Genomic DNA, 18,052 nt, shown 5'->3' with positions numbered 1-18,052 from the left:
GTAAAAGGAATTTTTGCTATAGCTGGCCTAGAAAGAAAGTTGGGTTTTCATACGGAAATTTGCTATTATTTCGAAGAAATTGCGATCATTGAATTTTAAAAATAGGTCTTTTTCATCGGGTCAAGGAGTTGTCCAAATCAAACTAAAATTGATATGGAGTATCCTCTATGTACCTAGAGTCTAAATCAAAAATAATTTTTGCTATATCTTGCCTAGGAAAAAAGTTGGGTTTTTATACGGAAATTTGCGAATTTCGCGAATAACGAATTTTAACTATAGTTATTTTTGATTGGGCCAAGAAGTTGTCCAAATTGAACCAAACCTGGTATGGAGTATCCCCTGTGAATATTGAGTCTGAAACAAAAAGATTTTTTGCTATAGCTTGCCTAGGAAAAAAGTTAGTTTTTGATACGGAAATTTGCTATTATTTCAAATGAATAATTTTAAAAATAGGTCTTTTTTATCGGGTCAAGAAGTTGTTCAAATCGAACCAAACTCGGTATCGGGTATCACCAGTGTAATTAGAATGTAAAACAAAACGATTTTTTGGTATGGCTTGCCTAGGAAAAAAGTTAGTATTTCATACGGAACTTTTTGAATTTCTCGAAAAAGGAATTTTAAAAATAAGTCTTTTTCATCGGGTCAAGGAGTTGTCCAAATCGAACCAAACTTGGTATGGAGTATCCCTAGGGTAGGTGGAGCATAGGAAAGAAGGAATTTTTGATAAAGCTTGCCTAGGAAAAAAGTTAGTTTTTCATACGGAAATTTGCGAATTTCGCGATTAGCGAATTTTAAAAATAAGTCTTTTTCATCGGGTCAAGGAGTTGTCCAAATCAAACCAAACTTGGAATGTAGTATCCCCAGGGTAGGTAGACTCTGAGACAAAAAAATTTTTGGTATAGCTTGCCTAGGAAAAAAGTTAGTTTTTCTTACGGAAATTTGCGATTATTTCGAATAACGAATTTTAAAAATAGGTCTTTTTCATCGGGTCAAGGAGTTGTCCAAATCGAACCAAACTCGGTAGCGAGTATCCCATGGGTAAATAGATTGTAAAACAGAAAGTATTTTTGGTATAGCTTGCCTAGGAAAAAAGTTAGTTTTTCATACGGAAATTTCAGATTAATTCCAATAATTAATTTTAAATAATTTTTAAAAATAGGTCTTTTTGATTAGGTCATAGAGTTGTCCAAAGTGAACCAAACTGGGTATGGAGTATACCATGGGTACCTAGAGTGTCAAACAAAAAGAGTTTTTGCTATCGCTTGTCTAGAAAAAAAGTTAGCTTTTCAAACGGAAATTTGCTATTATTTCGAATAACGAATTTTAAAAATAGGTCTATTTCGTCGGGTCAAGGAATTGTCCAAATCGATCCAAACTCGGTATCGAGTATCAACAGGGTAGGTAGAGCATAGGAAAAAAGGAATTTTTGGTAAAGCTTGCCTAGGAAAAAAGTTAGTTTTTGATACGGAAATTTGCTATTATTTCAAATGAATAATTTTAAAAATAGGTCTTTTTTATCGGGTCAAGAAGTTGTTCAAACCAAACCAAACTTGGTATGGAGTATCCCCTGTGATTATTGAGTCTGAAACAAAAACATTTTTTGCAATAGCTTGCCTAGGAAAAAAGTTAGTTTTTCATACGGAAGTTTGCAATTATTGCAAATATTTAATTTCGAAATATAGTATTTTTCATATGGTCAAGGAGTTGTTCAAATCGAACCAAACTTGGTATCGAGTATCCCATGGGTAACTAGATTGTAAAATAAAAAGATTTTTTGGTAAAGCTTGCCTAGGAAAAAAGTTAGTTTTTCATACGGAAATTTGCTATTATTTCGAATAAATAATTTTAAAAATAGGTCTATTTCGTCGGGTCAAGGAGTTGTTCAAATCTAACCAAACTCGGTATCGAGTATCCCATGGGTAACTAGATTGTAAAACAAAAAGAATTTTCGGCATAGCTTGCCTAGCAAAAAAGTTAGTTTTTCACACGGAAATTTGCGAATTTCGCAAATAACGAATTTTAAAAATAGGTCTTTTTCGTCGGGTCAAGGAGTTGTTCAAAGCGAACCAAATTGATATCCCAGACTACCAGTAGTATGTAGGTTGTAGTGCAAAAAGAATTTTTGGTATAGCTTGCCTAGGAAAAAAGTTAGTTTTTCATACGGAAATTTGCTATTATTTCGAATAAATAATTTTAAAAATAGGTCTATTTCGTCGGGTCAAGGAGTTGTTCAAAGCGAACCAAATTGATATCCCAGACTACCAGTAGTATGTAGGTTGTAGTGCAAAAAGAATTTTTGGTATAGCTTGCCTAGGAAAAAAGTTAGTATTTCATACGGAAATTTGCGAATTTCGCAAATAACGAATCTTAAAAATAGGTCTAGTCTGGTTTAGTCGTTTTGTTTGTTTCGGAGAACTGTGTAAGTGCGGTTTTTTTGCCGTACTAAATCAGTACTCCTATAGCTTATTTCAGTAACTCCGCCACTGCCGGTCCCCAGCCCGGAATGAAAAAGGAGGAGGGATGAACCACAAAAATTATACTGGAAAATCTCGAAAAAGTCAGGTTTTAACTTGGCTTCAGAAGATTTTCCGACATTTGATTAACTATTTCAGCTCAACCAACAGCAAAAAAGCAGCCAGGTAACCAGGACAAAAAGGTAAATTTAAATTCAAAATCTTGCAAGATTCTTGCAAGATGGATTCAAAATCTTGCAAGATTCTTGCAAGATGGATTTAAAATCTTGCAAGAATCTTGCAAGATGGATTCAATTCTTGCAAGAATCTTGCAAGCAAAATGGAAGAACTATGCATTCCCTTGCAAGATTTCTTGCAAGATTCTTGCAAGATTTTAAATTTATCGATCACCAGGGAATACGTGCTCTTTTAACGGTTAAAAAAGATTAACAGAAGTAGTTGCCTGAAGCACGTGATGAGCTGATTGTCAGGTGGTTGAATGTTAAAGCACTGCTGAATGGTGATGAATACTGATCGAAGGTTGTCAGAGAGTCTGAAATCTCCACTCTGAGAACACTTCTCATCAATTTCCCTGTCACACCATGCCCCGAATCCAGACACTGTCACCCACTCGCCCAGAATTGGATGGTCATTTTTGTCCGGAAGTTTGATTGGCATCGCGTACCTAAACTTAATATTGTTTCTGTCTTAGTTGAGACCAGGATTAGAATTTTACATGTTTGTGATAGCAGCGGAAGCAAAGTGGAAGGAAAATGGTAAATAAAAGTGGAATTTGTGAAATGCCCACTCCTTCTCATTTTCAACGATTGAAAATTTTGTCCACTATTTTTCCCTATTTTCAACTATGGAAAAGACTCAAAACCCGAACCGAGAAATTTCTATCTTTGAAAAAACCGTGGTCGACAAATATTGCGTATGAAAGGAAGCCTCTTTGGGTAAAACCTGTATGCCCGGGATGCCGATCATAAAAAATCACAGTAATCACACAAGGTTATATATGATTCTCGGTAATCAAAGATTGTCATATATGATTTGTATGATATCCCGGTAATCATACAAGGGTCCTACAAGTTTTTAAAAAGATGCTTATATAGTCATAATTGAGACACCCATTTTGCCTTAAGTTAAATAATGATAGTTCAAATTATCTGAAATATGTTGAGTTTTCCTCGTTGTACAAAGGCATAAATGAGATTATGATTTCCTGCTAACGATAAAATGATCGTAAACTGAAAATGAACTATTTTTAGAGGTCAAATAAAAACAAAACAAAGCAATCCCGTTCCAACCCTTTTCAGTGGCTTTACATTGAATTTGTGAAAAATTCATTTTTCCTGCTAATTATATAAAGTTGTGTTTGAATGTATCAAAACTGTTATATTCAGCATTGAAATACTCAGATCCATAGTATCACACGTAGAGTTAACTGCTTGTCTTCATTTTATCATCCAAAAGAATGCTTAAAGAAAGAAAATAAAACTTTTGTTAAAGGTTTTTTTATTAGAGCAAAGTTTCAATAATTGCGTTCTGAAGAATGGCAAGTGTACCTGCAAACATTTTGCCGGAGAATTGGTAAAAATTAGGATAAGTCAGCTGATGTTTTAATGATAAATCACCAGTTCATCGTTTGACAAAAAAGCAATACCGGCTTCAGGATTTCAGTATTTGCAAATGTTTTAAAAATGTGGATAATTTGATAAAATTTTCTCTTTTTCGAGCACACAAAAAATTGAATAAAATGCAACCGTGATCAATTGGTTCCCCTTTTCAAAAAAAAACAAACTGAATTGATCTGTTCCCGATAACGTTTGGGTTCACCAGTTGTTGTTATTTTGTTATTATTTTGATAAACTAAACTAATAGTCATTCAGCTATTATTTTACTGCCTACTTATAACAAGCAAGCTGTTCGAAAATTTGGAGCTCTTCATTTAGAAACTGTTATAAACAAAACAAATTTGGATGACGAAAAATTGCCTATAATGGATTTGGTGCAACAATTTCCTGTAAAAATATGTTTTTGGAGTAACTATTAAGCGAAAAAATATATCAGTAAACACGGAAAAACCATATTGTAACTAAACAGCACTTTCTAAGAACTATTTCTTGTGGACAAGGATTCAAAGAGCAAATATGGACATTGCGTATCAAGACAAACTGAACACTTTTTGATTCTCAATGATTTTGTTACTGAAATTTTTGCCTGACGTTTTCATTTTTTTCAAAGTATATAAATAAAGACACAATGATCAATTCGTTTAGAAAGAAATACGACAGCCAAAAAGTGAAAAACAGCATCTGTAGTCAAAACTATCAGATCGCGTGATAAAAAAGTCATTTATGACCATGAGTTGATCACACGAATAACTAAAAAAATCATACCACTGAATTAAACATTAGACGCTCACTTTTACAAGTCATGGTAAAAAATTACTATCTCCCTTCCCGGGTAGGACAAAAATTTGATGCAAACGACAAATATAGACCATGTTAAGAAAATTTGTGTACATTAAACTAAAAATTTTGCCAAATTCCTGATTTCTAACAAATTTTTATCTAACTTGAAGAAAAAAATTGAATAAATCAAAAGACACCCGTCAAGAATCTTAGTATAAGAGAACTGAGTTTTTTTATTTTTGTTGCTATAACTGTGACCTGTAATTCCTTAAAAGATAAAAAAAACAAATGGCCTATTTCTGAGACAATGTAAGGTTTTTTGACGCCGGAACCCAAAGCGAGTCAAAAAGCATTACAAAGTTAATAATGACAGAAATTCAAATATTTTTGAAGCAATGACAAAGTAACCATTATTTTGTTAAAATTTATTTGCTCTTATTGTCAGAAAACAAACCAAAAATGGTCAAAAAATTTCGAACTGGAAGTGCAGCTCTAAAAGAGGTGCTCAGTCACTTAATTCCCTCCAGGCACTGCCTTTTCATCCTGTTTTTGAGGAGAAAAAGTGTAAAATCAAAACACTGTGACAAAATATTGCAAAATAAAAGGCCACCTGACTAATACAATTGTTACAAATTTCTTTGAGAGCGCTTAATAAAGTAAAATCTATTCTGTTTGTGCTCTCTCCTCAGCTTTCAGGGTGCATGTTATTTGCACCCCCAGACACGTGCCATTTTTTTACATTATGTTTTACTATGTAATGTCACGTGTGTATATAGTACTGGGAGGGGGCGGCACTTCGCGGCTATGAAAAATATTACTTTTGAAAAATATTTGAACCAATCTTACAAAAAAAATCCGTGTTTAGAACAAAAGAGAAAGACAAAGTCTGCAATGATGTTTCACATGACCCACAAAAAGATGCTTGGCTGAATCAATTTGTATTTGAGGTTACTGCTATCAAAATTGATCACCTTAAAAAAGCAAAATGGAGCTCAGTGGTCAACTTCAATTGAAAAAAACTAAAAAAAACTGTGAGGGTATTTTTAAAAAATTTTATTGGGAGGAATTATTAATGATGATATTTTCTTTTTTTTTTCTTTTTAGGATGGCAGTATAGATTCAGTTATTGATATAGCATTATGAGGTAAAAAAGCACTCATGTGAAAGTTTTGTTGACCCATGTTGACCGTTAAGATCTAGCGTTGTGGGGGAGGTGGTTAAACTTATAGATATGTGATGATCTTTGTAGCGGCAAAAGGAAAATGGATTTCAATCACGGGAAACATCCGATCCTTTTTAAGCGGTTTACTAAAATCAAACATAGCTGGCAGATTGCCAGAAAATAGCCGCAATAGATTCGTAGATCGGCAGTCTAAAAATAACAGTAAAAAAGACAGACCAAAAAAATTTGTCTTTTCATTGAAGGCTGATCTGTTATATTTTGATTAAAAATCTGTATAAGTTATTGCTGCCTCTATTAGCTGGTCTCAAATAACCTTCATTTAGAGTGACACTCACCCATTTGACCTTATCTCTTTGAATTAATGTAAATAAGGGTCAATTTGAAAGTGAGGAAGTCATTTTTGAGAGTGAGGTAAGTCAAGAGTGACCAAAAATTTAATCACTTGCATGAACAAAAAAACTCGCTCCACTAAGAGCGAAAAATGGCGTCACACATGCAATTCAGTTGAAATTGCATGAACGAATGAACAAAAAGTGTCTGTGACGTCATATGGTCGTAACAAAAATCATGAAGACGAAATAAAAAAACATAGCACGACAAGTGCTGACGTACAATACAAAGAATTTTCATTGACTAAACAGAAAAACTAGACCTTGAATGGACTATGAGTGAATTGAGAAAACCATTTTAAAAAAAAATCAGATCAAAAAATAAGAAAGAAAAACAAAAAAAACAACAAATAAAACGCTAGCGAGAAAGGAAAATTTAATTCGAACAAAAAACTAGGCCTAGAATGAGCTGTGAATGAATTGGGAAAACCATTTAGAAAAAAATTCGATCCAAAAAATTGAAAAAACAGTAAAAATTAGAGTGAAATTGCCGCATGTGAACAAAAAACCACTACCGAGAAACCGAAATTTTGTTCAAACACCATTTTCGCACTCTACTTTAAAATTAGAGCGAAAAAAAATCACGCCGTAAAACCACTCGCTTATTCGCTCCATTTCCTGTTTCGGCGTGACCAAAATCACTACTCCAATTTGACTTCAAAAATCATGAAAATGTGTGAACAGATCTTAAAAAAAACATAGCCGGAAGAAATTCCGGAAACGACTCGAAGTAAAAATCCATTATAATCCAACTATTCATCAAACAAAACGTGCCTTCACTAATTTATGATTATCTGGAAACAAAACCATGAAACAAAAAGTAAAGACAATAAAATCAAATCTGTTAAAATATGATAAAAAATCTGATCAAGTTTTGTTATGAATTGAGATCCCGAAAGAACTATTTCTGCCAAAATAACTTCATCAAAACAAATAGTACCCACTAAAATCACTTATGTGAATTTTGAAAAAATACTTTAGGCTAAATTATAAAAAGAAAGCTCTTAAAAACAACTTTTACTGAAAATCTGGAAAAGTTTATCAAATTTCTTAAAATTTCAAAAGCATATAAACCCAAAGAAAAATTCCCATCAGCCAATAGGGTATCCAGATGCTCGCAAAACAATAGGCAAGTTATAATAGGCTAAGAAACTTAGCTAAAAACAGAACAAAAAACGAAAAAACTGCAAAAAAATTAAGAAAAATAGTTCCAATTTTCGCCATTTTTTGTCATATTTCTCAACAAAAAAATGATTCTTACCCACAAAACTGTAACCAAATGTTATCATAAATTTGCTCAAGTAGAAGGGGTTTCTTCAATACCAATTTGAGCCAGTAACACGAATTAATCGTCAAAAAACCGCAAAAATTAGACCGAAAATCAGCAAAATACATTAAAAACCTCCGAATTATCATAAAATTCACATGAATTTCCAAAAACCTCCAAAGCACTACCAAAACCAGCCTAAAATTAAAACAAAATCATAACCAAACCTCTTAACCAAAATAAATGAAAAAAAAAACCTGCTTTAAAATGCCGCATGTGAACAAAAAAAATTTCGCCGGCTTAGAAAATTTTTTCACACATCAATTTCCCGCTCTCTCAAAAACAGCGGTATGAACAAAAACCACTCTCTTTTCGCTCCGCTCTTCACTCTTGTTCAGCACCAAAATCCCTCTAAATTTTTTCACGCGTTTCATTTCCCGCTTCAAAAATCACTCCAATAAAACTGATTAAAAAAAGGAGTTCTCCAATACTCCTCTTCGAGTCGTAATAAAAAAAGACAGCGCCCCAATACAATTCAAGTTCTTTGAATTGTAAAGAACCAAGAGAAGGCTAATAATAGCCCCAGCTATTGCTGTGCGGCTATTAAAAACGTTCGGACATAATGTCAGAGATACCTTGAAAACACAATTGGATAAGGCAATTGGATAATGGCTGCATCGCACAGAGAAGAAGTGCTGACGTCATTGTGATAAAACTTAATCGCGTCGTTTCGAGTCGGCGTAGAATAGTGAACCAAGCCCCATTCAATCGATTCTGTTCCGAAGCAGTGCCTGGCAGTCACAACGAAAAAACTGCAAAAAGATTAAGAAAAATAGTTCCAATTTTCGCCATTTTTTGTCATATTTCTCAACAAAAAAATGATTCTTACCCACAAAACTGTAACCAAATGTTATCATAAATTTGCTCAAGTAGAAGGGGTTTCTTCAATACCAATTTGAGCCAGTAACACGAATTAATCGTCAAAAAACCGCAAAAATTAGACCGAAAATCAGCAAAATACATTAAAAACCTCCGAATTATCATAAAATTCACATGAATTTCCAAAAACCTTCAAAGCACTACCAAAACCAGCCTAAAATTAAAACAAAATTATAACCAAACCTCTTAACCAAAATAAATGAAAAAAAACCTGCTTTAAAATGCCGCACGTGAACAAAAAAAATTTCGCCGGCTTAGAAAATTTTTTCACACATCAATTTCCCGCTCTCTCAAAAACAGCGGTATGAACAAAAACCACTCTCTTTTCGCTCTGCTCTTCACTCTTGTTCAGCACCAAAATCCCTCTAAATTTTTTCACGCGTTTCATTTCCCGCTTCAAAAATCACTCCAATAAAACTGATTAAAAAAAGGAGTTCTCCAATACTCCTCTTCGAGTCGTAATAAAAAAAGACAGCGCCCCAATACAATTCAAGTTCTTTGAATTGTAAAGAACCAAGAGAAGGCCAATAATAGCCCCAGCTATTGCTGTGCGGCTATTAAAAACGTTCGGACATAATGTCAGAGATACCTTGAAAACACAATTGGATAAGGCAATTGGATAATGGCTGCATCGCACAGAGAAGAAGTCCTGACGTCATTGTGATAAAACTTAATCGCGTCGTTTCGAGTCGGCGTAGAATAGTGAACCAAGCCCCATTCAATCGATTCTGTTCCGAAGCAGTGCCTGGCAGTCACAACATGAGTGACCGATACAATAGTACCCCCACAAACTGCTTCCTCGTCCGGCATTTTTATAGTCAGTTTCACAACCCAAGGATGTTCCACGTAGGGAACAATCTGACCATTGATTATTCTTGAGTTTTCATAAACTACTTGCGATTTGTATTCTGCAATTTGAAAGGGCTATGTCTCTGTGTCTAGAAAAAGCGAACAACCAAACACCAGTCTTAAGTTCTATAGACTGATGCCAGGTTTGAACCTCAACTTAGGAAAAGACTAAAATATTCTATGAGAGGTCAATAAAGTTGAGCAAAAGTCTGCTCACCAGTCGAGCAGAAGTCTTTTTATTGGTCGAGGAAGAGTTTTTACATAGGAAATTTTAGTCAAGCGCGCTCTTCTCGTGGATCTAGCCTTTTATCGAGTGCTTTGCCCGAGATGAAGAAGATCGAATTAAAGAGTTTGTTTTCATGTTCTAAAAAGGCTTTGTGGAATCGATACGTGATGATTTGTTTTAAATGCTTTAAGCGTATTTTCAAGAAAAACATCTTATTCAAATGGCACATTGTCTTTTGAAGTCTTTTTAGAAGAGTCTTTTGAAGTTTTTTGGTCCATTTCAATGTATTGTAAAATAAAACTTAAATTTTTGGTTTGTCTCTTATATTTGCAAAAAAAAACTTATGAAAACCAAACGATTCCAAAGCAGTATTCTCAAAATGGCAAACATCAGAATTTTCTTTATTTTTGAAAATAATGCAGGCTGAGTCTCAGATGGAACCGGCCTCTGATCAGACTCACCCGAGTGCACACTTATGCGTTCGAAATTACATGATCTAGGGTTTCTCAAGAACAGAGAAGTCTGATCACAGACAAATTTGTGCGCAAATGGGGCTAATAATATTTCGGGAGCACCGGAGTCTTGTCAGAGACGATTTTGAGAAGATCATTTGAGAACATCACTTCAGAGATGATTTTGAGCGCACTTGATTCTAATCAGAAGTGAATTCGAGCGCACCGTGGTCTGATCATAAAGCGCAGTTGAGTTTGATCAGAAGTCATTTCGAGCGCACTTCGAACGGAGGATAAATTTTCGAGCACACCAAGGTCTGATCAGAGTTGGTTTCGAGCGCTCTTCGAGGGCAGAAAATTTTCGAACATGGTTGAATCCGATCAGAGGTCAGTTCAGTCTGGATGGTCTGATCAGAGATGGTTTCGGCCTGGGACACCTCAGCTTGGGAAAAAGTTTTAAGCCTTTTACAAAGCTATCTTGTTGTTAGGTTTTCTGACAGACAAACATTTCAGCAAACTCAAGTGCTCTGTGTGCTCAATGTGCGGCCAATTCTGAGCTCTATGATCAGCGCAGAAGAGACAGAGCCCTTGTGTATAGGGACATCCAACTTTAGCCTCTGTTTCCATAATATCAGTAATGCAAATATCCTGCAGGAAACAAACAGGTGACTGTTTGTGAATATCCAGCTTGTCATTAGAATACGTTGCAAATTGACAACCAAATGGGCGTTTTTGTTCACAAGGTTTCTGGAATATCTTAGATTTGTTTTCCTTTAGTCCAGCTGTGAAGCAGGGTAACGATAATAGGAAAAGAGGGTTCCTGACGCCCACATTGCTGGCTACGTTTTCTTCCCCTTCAAAGAGCGAATAGTACGCTTTCAATTCACTAAAAGGGGCAAAGTTGCTCAGAATTACGCAACCAATGTCCGTAAAAATTAATATAGGAATAGTTCTTAATCAAACAGGAATTGGCCGTTTAACTTTAAAATTAAAGCAAATTAAAGCAAATTAGTTAGCAAGGAGACATCGTGAAAAACAAAAAACAGGGTCATGTAGTAAAAGTTTACAAATTAACTTTTTTATATATGAGAGTTATGTTAGCCTTTGCTAGTCTTTGCGGAAAAATTCAGTAATTTGTCTCCATCACGGTATTGAGAGTTTTTCCTTCGGATTGGCTGCTTTTTGTAATTTGATGTGGCATAAAAGATGACAACCAAAATTTTCAACTGATGATTCAAGCTACCCCGGGTTGAGGTCGTGGAAGTATGAACCAGACGATCCAGACGCAAAACACCCAAGAACTTTGTTAAAACTTCACAAAGAAAAAAAACAAAATCAGTGGTTGTCTTTCATGGAGAATTAGGTCGGCTGATTACAAATCTTGACTAGGAGTCTGTTAGCTTCTGTTCTTTGTCGATTTTGGATGAAATCGTTTGAATTTACACCGGGATTTTACATATCAAATAGTCAATCGTAAATTGAATTGCAGTAACTTACCGCCTTACGAATGATGTTTTGATAAAATTGAGACGTTAAATTAAAGAATAAAAAACTAGTTTTTCAAATGTCGATTTCAACGAGAATCTGTTAGTTGTCAGGCCACTAATTTACTGCAGGTGGAATCGACCCGTTTATCGTTGGCCATCACTTTAGTAATAAAATATGCAGCTTTCGCGCTCGAATGTAAAACATAATATACGCTGGGTTGGCACTTTCTATCCTCACTTTCCGAACTTCATTGGCTCTTTTAAAGACTATCACTAGCTTAGAGTGAGAAAAGGCCAGATGCATAACAGTCGTGTTATATGCTGTTTAAACATAACCGACTAAACGTCGGAGGAATTGCTCTTGAACGACTAGTGGGAGCTCTAATCAATTGCAGCCTACTTCAGTCGGGGGGGGGGGGGCCTAAATGGGACTGAGAAGTTCTATAGTGGGCTTCAAATAACCACATTAGAGGTTAACATATACCACTATTAAGATTTAAAGTAAAAAATGACACCAGTTTCGGCGCACTTTTCATTTGCCTTTTAGTATTAAATTGCGGCCAATTGAGTTCAGCTGCTTAAAATTGTGATTGAGAGGGAATTTTAGATCATGCGAAATGCAAAAAGTCAAGGGCGTAAAAGTCACTCGAAAAGTCAAAATTGTCAAGCGAAAATTTTGCATAAAAAAAGACACACACGTTTACAATAATTGCTATGAGCTGCGTTCAAGAGCAATTAAAAAGATTGTCTCAGTGTTTGGGTTAAAAGTAGTGTACAATGATACATAATGCAATTATTCTTTTGTCCGGGGTGAGGTAGTTGAAACATAATTGCACAATCTTTATCTGGCGGAAGGTGACCTCTCAAAAATTGAATACTTGGACTTAAGTATAATTTTTCCGCGCTACTCCGAATCACAATGCCAGTTTTTGTTAATCATGAGCCTGGTACTTTAAACTCCCTTTTGTTAGCAAATTCTTGACGAAAAAACGATTTACGCGTGAATAAACATTTTGTTTTAAAGAGTTTGTTTGAATAAACTAAATCATATTTTTGCTATGGTTACGATTTGCTTAATCACATAGAATGTGAGAGTGGCCATTATGAGCGTAAACGCCTATCTTTGGTGGAAGGTCTCTCGATTGAAGGAGAAAGTGTTAGATATCGCTGTCTCTACCTTGAGCTTAGAGAGTGCAGTCGCACTTTGCGAAGAGTGGGCGCTGAAAATGTGTTAGGGACGCTCTACCCAGTGAAGTGAAACTTGGTAAATCTTGATAGGAAACATACTAAATCTTGGCAAATATTGCCAAGATCTTGCCACGGTACTTACCAAGAAAACAAGATCTTGGCAAGATTTCCAAGAAAGAATAATAATGACATGGCAAGATATATCAAGTATCAAAAATTCAATAGAATCCAAAAAAAGATGGAGCAGGAAATCATAAGATTAAGCAAGAATTATCAAGAACTAGCAACAATTTTAAAGAATTATTAAGAATTTTCAAGAATGTTGGTAAATACTGCTCCCATTAGTTTATTAACCAACAAATGAGCCGCTTTGTTCCCGTATAATAATTTTTTTAAGTTGATGGTAGCTTGGTATGTACATAATACACACCTTATACAGGACCGCCACCGTGTTGGCCTCCAATAAAGACCCACAAAAATCTAAAAATTTGTAATGTGACAAAAAACAAAGAATAGCAAGCATTGAAAAAACAAGACAGCAAAAAAACACTCGGCAAATTGATTACAGACTAAGCAACTACAGTAAACCTCAAATTTTCAACATCGACGATTGCATTAAAAATCTCTGCTTCCTGCCCTCTGATCTGTCCCGATCATGCACTAAGATTTGAAAAAAAAATGTTTTTCCCAGATATTTTGCAATGTTCCATTTTGACAGCCATTATAAGCGCAACTTATTGAATTGTTGCTCCAAATTTAAGAGCTCCGATCATCTCCAATAGAAGAGGTACAGAAGAACGAACCACTTTAAACGTTAAAACTCCAAAAAACAATGAACAACCCAAGTTTTTGCCTCAATAAAAAGTGATGTTTGTAAACATTTTTACTTCTCGTCTAATAAATGAAAAAAAAAAATTTTCTGGTAAATCCTTTTATGGTAAAACGTCTACGTTGAATTTTGGCGAGATTTGCGGTTATTAGCGGTAAAAGAAATTCAGAGTTAAATTTTTTTTCTTGTCTTGTTCACCTCATTGGGAACAAATCTTAAGAATTTATCATCTAAATCCTCGGAAATCTTATATCTTGTAGCGATTTTTAGCGGTGACACCTCGACCGAGAAATGCAAAAAAAAGTGTTTTGAAAGCCTGTGTGTTACATTTTCTCAATGATTGTACTATTGTGTTATTTTGCAAAGCTGATGTCAAAAAAATTCTTCAGTAGATGGTTTTGTTTTTCCTGTGCCACTGCAATATCATGTAAGAATTGTTTGAAAAAATGGTGCGCCAGATGTGGTCTCATAATTTATAGATCTAATTGGCAATTCCTGTAAGTTTTCCTTAGCTTAAATCACTTTTTGAGTTCGCGTCTGAAGGTTTAGGAGAATCGGTTACGACTTGTTTTTGAAAATTAATTTTCAGATTTGTAGTTGTGTTATTTCTCTGTTACTCTGTGTCACTAAAGACTTGTCTTCAGTTTCTCTAACGGGTCATGTTTTAAAAGATGTTTTTTAAATTTGAAGTGAACAGGTTTCACGAATTTGAAAGTACTTCTTTTGAAACATGTCTATGATTTTCTGTGTTTGGCCGTATTCCGTAATTGCTTTTTTTGTGTTCTGTCGTCTGGCTATTTAAAAGAGGTCTCCATTTTTCTCTGATTAGCAATAAGTGAAAACAAAAAAAGTTTCAGTCAACTGCTAATAGTTTTATCGACTTTGATAACATCTCTTTTCAAAATTTTCTGAATTTTTAATTGTTCTATGCGTTTATGGCTACACTTGTTCACTTTTCCCCGCCATTTTCATGTATTGTTATAATTGAAATTGATATATGCTTTCCTTCTATAGATAGTGAAGAGAAATCGAAGAGAGATCAGTTTTTCTGTTCACGATTCAATGACTTTGATGCCACCTATTTTCAATGAAATCATGAAAATGGCTTTTCGCCAAAAATTTGCTGTCTTTCTGCTTCGTCTTTTTAAATAGTCACGATTTATTTGTCACCAAATTATCACCCAAGTTTTTTGCCTGTGAAAGCAATTAATTGTTGAGAGTTTTGCAACATTTGGCTTTGATATCTTCATTTTCTTCAATTTTTTTTAACAAAAAAGAGCTTTCGTTCCCGTCTGCCCACCACCGGCTGCCCTCCTGCTTTTCTGGTACTTGTTCCAATAGGCAGCTCGTCATTCAATTCCAAAATAATTCTTCTGCCTTTAAAATAGATTCAATCCTTTTATGGTAAAACGTATACGTTGAATTTTGGCGAGATTTGCGGTTATTAGCGGTAAAGGAAATTCAGAGTCTCATTCACCTCATTGGGAACAAATCTTAAGAATTTATCATCTAACTCCTCGAAAATCTTGTATCTTTTAGCAATTTTTAGCGGTGACACCTCGACCGGGAAATGCAAAAAAAAATGTTTTGAAAGCCTGTGTGTTTACTTTTCTCAACGAGTGTATTACTGTGTTACTCTTGAAAGCTGATGTCAAAAAATTATTCTTCAGTAGATGTTGTTGCTTTTCCTGTGCCACTGTAAAATATCACATAAGAATAGTTTGGGAAAATGGTGGGCCAGATTTCAATTTCAATGATGTGGTTTGACAATCTGAAGACTTAAAACCCTCCTCCCCATCAGGGTCAAAGTTTTGCCAGAAAAATAATATTAAAATTGCGCTAAAGGGCGGTGAAAAAATTTCACCGCAAAGCGCCCTGAATTAACAATGAATGCGGACAAAACGGCTGTTTTTTGTAAGATTTACAGTTTTTAGCGGTAAAATTTTCATTTCAACTGCATTATTATAGAACTGATTATATCGCTGCTCAATGACTTTACACGCCCTGTATGATAGGTTTAACTCGTCCATTGCAGATTTGTAAAGTTGTTTTCGTTTAGATATGTAAAGACATCATCGAACATTTATGTTTAGATTAAATTTTGGACTTAAACACAGAGAAAGTTTGTCGGAACCGAATACTTAAGAAGTGAGTGGCGATATGACCTACCCATTGCCTGTTGTGGGCATGAAGTAAACACTTTGCCACACATAACTCAAAGGTGCTCTGTCGTCAAAGCAATCTCCTCTTATTTGGTTCATGTCACAAGCGACGTCATCACCCAAAAGATACCCATTGCAACCATTGCATATCAAGTTTGCCTTCATGAAAGGCATCCGGAGATCTGGATCGTAGAATCCCGTCCGTTCTTGATTCTGTTTCCTTTTCTTGAAGTATTCAAACTCTCCAGAATTTAGCCTTAAATTTAATGCCGCAAAACTGACAATTACAATAATTGTTTCCAATAATTTCATAATTTCATATTTTTGGTTTTTCTATTGACATATTTGCTTCAGTTTCGTTTTGTGAGCGTTTTGAGTATAAATTCCTGAGATAGAGCACAGTGGTACTTTTGTCTACAAGTATATGTTACAATGTAACACTTATCGGCCCGGGGTATTTAGAGCCCGAACACTAGGGCGTTTTTTTCCCGAGTGCCAGGCCTACTGGGTGCTAAGGTTTTTGTTCTAAGATTTTAGAGAACTAAAATGTAGACATACGTGAAGTTTTACTCCAGTATCCGCAAAATTAGAGGAACTATTGATATTTTGTTTGGTCGTCGGGTGTTACAAGATATCTCTATTCAAAAAACACTGTCAGTTCTTAACAAGTTTACTAATGCATTTAAAATCTGTATCCTAATTTGTGAGGTGGTGAGCTTCCAAAAAATTTCATAAAAAGCAATAACGAAATTAGATCAAGCTTCCAAATTAGTACTGTTAAGTTAGGGCCGCTAAGTTAGTGCCAGAAACTTTGCAGAATATTGAATGAATGCAAGGTGTCATACGTTCTGCGTCAGGCGGGTTTTTACTGATTAAAGAGTAGGAAAGTTAAGCTGTCTTCTGTTCTTTGTCGGCGGAGGTCGGTGGAAGTCGGCGGAGGTCGGCGGATGTCGGAAGTCGGCGGAGGTCGTTGGAAGTCGGCGGAGGTCGGCGGAGGTCGGAGGTCGGCGGAAGTCGGCGGAAGTCGGTGGAAGTCGGTGGAAGTCGGCGGAGGTCGGCGGAGGTCGGAGGTCGGCGGAAGTCGGCGGAAGTTGGTGGAAGTCGGTGGAGGTCGGAGGTCGGCGGAAGTCGGTGGAGGTCGATGTGTGAGTTAATTGTGGTGTAGTTCGTAGAAGTTCAGCAGCTCCGGGTATCGACACGTTGATATTTCATGCATGACATCAGTCATTCGAAATTTTCAAAATTTGCTATGTACAGTCTGTTAGTTCTTTGTATGTACAGTCTGATCTGAAACATTCTGTGCAGTGTTAACCAATAATGTAAATGATGCTGCGAAGAAAAAAGACAGACTGGGATGTTGCCTAATCGAGTCTGCGCAGACTGGCAAAGGTATTTATACTGGTATTTGTCTGGTACAGTAATGGTTACAATTGAAAATCAATGGTACAGCAATGAAACTCACTGTGACCAAGGTACGGGTGATTAATTTTTACCCTGTGTTCTCTAAAAATTTTATGAAACAGTAAGAGTCAAAAACTAACTCTTTTTATTGCGAGAGCGGCAAAATAAAACTTCTAAGTAGGCCAAGAAGCTTAGACAAATGTGTGGTAAAACAAATTTATATTTCATACGCGTTTGCTTCTTTACTAGATGCTGCTCATTTTATGTAATAGTATTTAGGTTTAACAGATAAACAAACAAAATACACGCTCAAAAAAACCATCTATTTTGTTTGGCCTATTCAATTACATACAATTTTGTCTTCTTTCTTAGTTTGAAAAGAAATCATACTCCTTCCATTAACCAAAAACTAACTTACTATGAGAATAACAAATCAATATGATGTCAGAATTGGTCGTTCATGCTCAGCTTGAGTGGAGTTTTTTTTAGTTTTGGAGACTTATACCCAGTACCAGAACTAAATAAAAAAATGACATTCATGAAGTTATTGTTATAATTAAAATTGATTTTACGATGTCTGAAATTGCGTGGTCTTCTAATGCTTAAATTTGATGGAACTGATGTTTTAAGACAGCTGGGAATACTTTGAGAAATACGTATCCAAAAATCAATACATAAGAGGATTTCCAAAACCTGGACCGGCCTTATCAGGGGAACAAGAAGTTTTGTAAAATCGAACCGTTTCGAGTTAAAATTTTAAGACCATCGTGTGTATTTTCAGAACAATTTTTAGTTTGAAAACAAAACCTT

The 18,052-nt window shown here is 35.3% G+C and overlaps 1 protein-coding gene across 1 annotated transcript; it reads right to left on the bottom strand.

The window, feature by feature from the left end:
* Window positions 1-2,916: 2,916 nt before the first annotated feature.
* LOC142358510 (plasma kallikrein-like) lies at window positions 2,917-16,256 on the bottom strand (the record flags this gene model as incomplete). Its single annotated transcript, XM_075409900.1, has 4 exons — window positions 15,849-16,256; window positions 10,765-11,061; window positions 9,238-9,558; window positions 2,917-3,138 (listed from the first exon to the last, which is right to left on the bottom strand). Coding segments are annotated over exons 1-4 (1,145 nt in total), but the record flags the coding sequence as incomplete, so codon positions are not given.
* Between the last annotated feature and the right edge of the window lie 1,796 nt (window positions 16,257-18,052).

Source organism: Convolutriloba macropyga, unplaced genomic scaffold, assembly GCF_964194025.1.
Source record: "Convolutriloba macropyga unplaced genomic scaffold, txConMacr16.3 SCAFFOLD_2843, whole genome shotgun sequence".
In the NCBI taxonomy this organism is placed as follows: domain Eukaryota; kingdom Metazoa; phylum Xenacoelomorpha; order Acoela; family Convolutidae; genus Convolutriloba; species Convolutriloba macropyga.
Note: the sequence above shows the minus strand (reverse complement) of the source record. Positions and strands in the feature narration are given on the sequence as shown.